The sequence below is a fragment of the Thamnophis elegans genome, chromosome 4 (assembly GCF_009769535.1).
Source record: "Thamnophis elegans isolate rThaEle1 chromosome 4, rThaEle1.pri, whole genome shotgun sequence".
NCBI classification, from domain to species: domain Eukaryota; kingdom Metazoa; phylum Chordata; class Lepidosauria; order Squamata; family Colubridae; genus Thamnophis; species Thamnophis elegans.
In genome coordinates, this window is record NC_045544.1 from 96,285,186 (window position 1) to 96,291,034 (window position 5,849).

Genomic DNA, 5,849 nt, shown 5'->3' on the forward strand with positions numbered 1-5,849 from the left:
TGGGTGGGAGTGAGTGTGTGCGCGCGGGGGGAGTGTGAGTATACGTGTGTGTGCATGTCTGGGTTCGGATGAGGGTCTCTATGCGGGTGTGGATGCGCGTGGGGTGCGTGAGCCCCCTTTCCCTCCCCTCTTTCTCCTCTTTTTCATTTCCTCCGTCTGCCTCTTGCCGTCCTTTCTTTTCGCCTTGATCCCGATTCCTTTCTCTCGTCCTCCTCTCCTTCCTTCCTTCCTTCCTTCCCTCTCTGCCTCGCCCGCTCTCTGTCTTTCGAGCCCCTCCCCCGTCCTCCAGGCTGGGTCCCATGGTGTTCCGATCCCCTTTAGAGCTTTATCCCACCCATTTCTTTCTGCCAAACTTCCCCAGCGACCCGCACCACCACCACCGCTCGCTTCTTCTGGCCACTGGTGGCAGCAGCAGCAGCTCCGGAGCTGGAGGCGGCGGCGGTGGCAGCGGCGGCGCCGCCACCGGGTGTAGCGCCGGAGCGGCCGGTGGCGGTGGCGGCGGCGGGGGAGGAGGAGGAGGCGCCTCGCGGGGAGCCCCGGAAGAGCCGTCCATGTTCCAGCTGCCTACGCTCAACTTCTCCCCGGAGCAAGTGGCCAGTGTCTGCGAGACACTGGAGGAGACGGGGGACATCGAGAGGCTGGGCCGGTTCTTGTGGTCCTTGCCGGTAGCGCCCGGAGCATGTGAAGCCATTAACAAGCACGAGTCCATCCTGCGGGCCCGAGCGGTGGTGGCCTTCCACACGGGCAACTTCCGAGACCTTTATCACATCCTGGAGAACCACAAGTTCACCAAGGAATCGCACGGCAAGCTGCAGGCCATGTGGCTGGAGGCTCACTACCAGGAAGCCGAGAAGCTGCGCGGACGCCCCTTGGGGCCGGTCGACAAGTATCGCGTCCGCAAGAAGTTTCCCCTGCCCCGAACCATCTGGGACGGCGAGCAGAAGACCCACTGCTTCAAGGAACGGACTCGCAGCCTCCTGCGGGAATGGTACCTCCAGGACCCCTACCCCAACCCCAGCAAGAAAAGGGAACTGGCCCAGGCCACCGGCCTGACGCCCACGCAGGTCGGCAACTGGTTCAAGAACCGGCGGCAGAGAGACCGGGCGGCGGCCGCCAAGAACAGGTCAGTGGGGCTGCCCCAGCTCTCGGGGACTGGGTGATGGGGGGGGAGGGAGAATGCGTACCCCGACAGCTCGCGCACACACCTTGCATCCCTCCCCCCGTTACTTCGGGCTGGAGAAGGAGACGGAGGCCCTTAAGAAAACTGGCCAAAAGAGAGACTAGCGTCCACCGCGACCTCTCAAGGAGAAGGCCGGTTGCTTTTTCAAGTCCGAAACGGGCGCGGTGCAACCAGGCTCTTTGGTTGCCTTGGTCTTCTTTTGCCTCTTTCTCATCGGCCGGGACTGGAGGTCCAAGGCCAGGTTCAGTTTAGGCCCGAAGGGGTTTCGCCTGGGAGCCGATTCCAAAGTCCCGGAGTCTTCCTTGAGCCTGTTCTCCCCCTGCTTTCAACCCCGATGCCCTTTCTCCCCGAAAAAATAGACCCGCGTCTTCTCTATGTTTATGTGTCTATGTGTCTGTGTGATTGTGTGTGTGTGTGTGTGTGAGAGAGAGAGAGCGTGTCTTCTTGCCTTACCGGCGGGTGCGTAATTCTCGCCACCAGTTTTAACTAGGGACGGCAGAGTCGTATCAAAGCCGGGGGCTGGAGGGGAAGCTTCTTTCTCCCCGGCTCAGTTGGCCCGGTACAAAGGAAAGGGCCGCTCTTCCCATTTCATTCGGATTTTCCTTGCCTGTGTTGGAGGCGCATTTCTCTCTTTTGTGGCGGGGTTGGCAAACGGCCAATGCGAGTAACAGCTAAACAACAGCTACCTCCGAGCTGCCTGCAGCAGGAAAGCGCCTGCCCTTTATTGATCTGGGTCTAGGACTTTTCCCGTTCTCTCCCCGCCGGCCCAGTTTTCAGCGCTGCGGTGGGACTCTGGGAGCAAGGTCTCCGGATCCCACTGCCTCTTACTTCCAAGTAGACAGAGAAAGACGTCCCCTTCTCGGAGAGGGAGCTTCTGAAAGGAAAAAAAGGGCCGTCGCTCTTCTTTTGTTCTCATTAATGCCGTCAAAAATAAGAACGGGAGGGAGCAGAGAGCAAAAGATAGGACTGTACCAATAAAAATAAAAATAAAATAAAAAGGAAATCATCTAAAATAGTTTTCAAAGTTGTTTTTCTTCCCCACATATAGGCAGGTTGTTTTGGGTCCAGATAGCTTGACTGCAGCGTGTTTATGAGTGTGTAAATAAATATATAGGGCGGCTTTGTAGGCAATTAGATGTTAGAACGTTATTAGGTTATTATATGATTCGAGGATTGTAGGGGTTTTTTTTGGCTTGGTTATTGATTAAGAAGGCTTACATTATTTTAATAAAATAATTTAAAAGGTGTAAGTTGCATGAAATAATGTAAGGAGAGAAAATCCTTCCTTAAAAAAAAACCAACTTGACTTTTTTTTCTAATTCTGTGTTTTGTTTATATGGTTAAACTTCGTTCCAAATTCCGAGGCAGGGAAATAAAGAAAGTGAAATACTGCCGTACAACTATTTTTCAGTTGCATTTGGGACAGAGAAGGCATCTAACCCCACTCCACATGAGAGTTGTGAATATTTGGGTTGACTGGTCGAGATTAATGTAAAAGATAGGTAAAAGGGAAGAGGGGGGAAAAAAAAGTAATCGAATAATAACAACAGAAACAGTCGCAGCAGTAATAAACGCTGAATCAAATATACTGGAAACGACAAGGCGGTTCTATTTTTAAAAAACAGTTCACGGCCGGGTGAAAAAAGAAGAATTAAAAATATCCCCAGATCCTTCTTAAAAAGGATTTGAAGGTTCAACACGGACGTTTTTATTTTCATTATTTGATTTGGTCGGTCATCTTCCCCTTTACTAAATTAGAGACAACCTCGCGGCCTCTCTCGGGAAGGGCGCGATGCATATTCCCTACCCCACCCGGCCACCCACCACCCCATCTCAAATCTTCAGTGGTTCTTAAGGCAGTTTGCACCGAGTTGGAGAGTAAGGGGTCGCGTTGAGAAGCCTCTGCCGGTTGCCGGATAGTTTTGATCAGTCGGAATCCCCTCTTCCGCGCCGGCTTCGGTCAAACCGCGGCAGCCCGGCTTCCTTTGTCTGGCGATGCGGGGCTTCCGAAGACGGTTGGGAGCCATTCAACCGTCCCCTCAACCCTCTCAGAAAAGCAACCGGGAGGAGCGGCGGGAGTTTCTTCTCTCCCGGTTGTGCAGAGGCTGAACGCGCCAGCGCTTCGCAGATGTTCCCTCCCCTCCCCCCAACAGCCAGGCCCGTCACTTTGTTTTCCTGTTTGTTTACATTGCGCCCATTACAGTTTTTCCTTCTGGGTGGCGTTCCAGGGAAGCCCCGGGGGGGGGGGAGAGGGAGAAGGAGCTTCTCCTTCGCTGCCGACCATCCGTCCTTTTGGGACGCGGTTCGTGGTTCGAAACGGGGGTTTGTCCCGCTGGTGGAAGGGTGCCGTGCGAGGAGCAGGAACTTAAGGTTCTCAAAGCAGCAGGCCCAAGGGTCTCCCTTTCTGCCCCGAGCGGGCGGGGAAACCGAGGAAAGTGAGACGCGGTCTCCAAATAAACTGGCCTGCGGGAGTGACTGGCAGAGAGATATGCGTGCGTACGTGTGTCAATGAGATGCCAATGCAAATTCACTGCCCCCGCGTGTGTGCGTGCGTGCGTGTGTGTTTTCGTGTTCCCCCACTTTACGCGCACAGAGGCGAGGTTGAAGCCAACGGCGAGGGATCTTTGCTTGCGTTTTTCTCTCTCTTCCGATCGGAACCCTTTTGGAGAGGGAGAGGGCAGCCATGTGTGTGTGGGGGGGGGTAGCGGGAGAGACGACCCCGGCTCGAAACCGGAGTGGCAAGGCCGGCAGACGGCGGCTTAGGGTTTTGGCGAGCTAAGGTCGCAGCGGAGAGGGAGGAAGTCTGACCGGAAAAGGAAGGGGGGCGGAGGAGAGAGGCAGAGCAGACGCCAGGGTTCGGGCTAAGCTGCCTGTTTGATGGGAGGTGGAGGGAGAGAAACGGCGGTGGAGAGAAGGCTTGGGCCGGCCTCGGATCCCAGCTTCTCTGCCTTGGGATTCCACTGGTTCCGAAATGCGCTGCGCTTTTGCGCGGCCCGAGAGCCAGACTGAGAGCCAGCCTCCTCCTCTTCCCTCTTTCTCTGTGGCTGTGCTTCTGAGCGAAGGTTTTGTCCTGTTGGTTTGTCTCCCCGCCTCCTGTAGGCTCCAGCACCAGGCGATCGGACAGAGCGGCATGCGGTCGTTGTCAGAACCGGGCTGCCCGACTCACAGTTCGGCGGAGTCTCCGTCCACGGCGGCCAGCCCCACTACCAGCGTCTCCAGTTTGACAGAAAGAGCCGAGACGGGGACATCCATCCTCTCGGTAACCTCCAGCGACTCAGAATGTGATGTATGATAATGGAAAGGAACAAAAGCTAAGAAAACAACAATAATAATAATTAAAACAAAAACTAGTAAAAGGCAAAGTAACGCCCCCGCCGTCCCATCCCGAGCAAGCGCGCACCCAACTCCCTCGACGAACTGCCCCAGCTCCCCGAGAGAGAAAAAAGGCACCTCAGAACAACCCTAGAAAGAGAACCGAAAAAAGAGAAGCAGACACTTAAAAACGAATTTAAAAATAAATAAAACCAAACCTTACTTAGCAAACAGAAGAAATAAAACAAACAATCCACTGGGTAAAGGAACAAAACAAAATTAACGTTGTGCATTTCTGGTGCTGCAGCTGGGAAATAATAATTATGATAATACTGTGCTATTATGAATATTATTACTGGAAAAGGGAAAAGAAAAAGAAAGAAAGAAAGAAGGAAAGAAAGAAAGAAAGAAAGAAAGGTGACATTTGTATTCTTTGTAGGACAAAAGCACATTTGAGCGCTTTTCTTTTTAATTTTTATAAATTTTATTTTAATGTTTGCGCTTTCCCATGGACTGCATTTCACCCATTTTGCATGATAATGATTCAGTTTGCATCTGGGGAAAACTATAATATTCTCTATACTAAATGAACACAATAATAATAAAGACTAGGGTGCGGGAAAGGAAAACACGGATCAAATTTGTACAAAAAGAGAGAGAAAAGCTTTTCGAAAAATTTAAAGGAACTCTTTGAAGAGGGAAATTACCAATGTTTATCACTTTTTGTTGGGTTTTAATCAGCCTTTATCTCTGCTGATCTCCCCCCACCCCCCAATCCAAGTGATGGTTTAAAGTAGATGCAATTGGTTGTCCTTCTTCTCTTCCTCTCTCCTTCTCCTCCTCCTCCGTCGTGGTTTTTTTTAATTATTATTTTATTTTTTAAAATTGTTATTCTTTTGTTCAACAGACAATCATTTTCTTCCTAAGCACCTTTTTTTCTACACTTCTGTCACTGCCTGTGTGGGTACTGGTTATAAATGTGGAAAAAGAATAGTTATGACTGTAACAGATTTTTATTTTTATTTCAAAATTTTATATGAATTATGTATATCTTAATGATGAGGTCATTTTTCCCAGTTTGTAATATATGTGTAGAAAATACTTGTATATGATACTTGCTCTTCTCTTCTTGTGTCCCCTGTCTTGCCCTCGCCCTTCCCCCTCCCTTCTCTTTCCTTCTTAAAAAAAAGACAGAAAAGAAACAACGTTTTCCCTGACTTGGGTTTCTTGCACAAACGTAGCTGTCAGGAGGTGACAGGCTGGGTTTTCAAAAGGGACCTCAGTGATAGAAGAAACGAGGCTTCGGGTTCCACTGTAGTTTTCTTATGCAAAAGCATTTTGAGTATTTAAATAGCAG

At 51.0% G+C, this 5,849-nt stretch overlaps 1 protein-coding gene across 1 annotated transcript; it reads left to right on the forward strand.

Annotated features, from left to right (window-relative positions):
• Positions 1 to 299: 299 nt before the first annotated feature.
• On the forward strand, positions 300 to 4,472 carry SIX3 (SIX homeobox 3). Its single transcript, XM_032216751.1, has 2 exons — positions 300 to 1,123; positions 4,280 to 4,472. Exons 1-2 carry the CDS (start codon positions 300 to 302, stop codon positions 4,470 to 4,472), a joined length of 1,017 nt encoding a protein of 338 aa, XP_032072642.1.
• The last annotated feature ends 1,377 nt before the right edge of the window (positions 4,473 to 5,849 follow it).

Bases quoted from the DNA above. Each gene is read 5' to 3' on its own strand.
- SIX3 (XM_032216751.1), top strand. From the start codon at position 300: ATGGTGTTCCGATCCCCTTTAGAGCTTTATCCCACCCATTTCTTTCTG. The intron at 1,124-4,279 runs GTCAGTGGGGCT...CGCCTCCTGTAG, and splicing joins GCGGCGGCCGCCAAGAACAG to GCTCCAGCACCAGGCGATCG.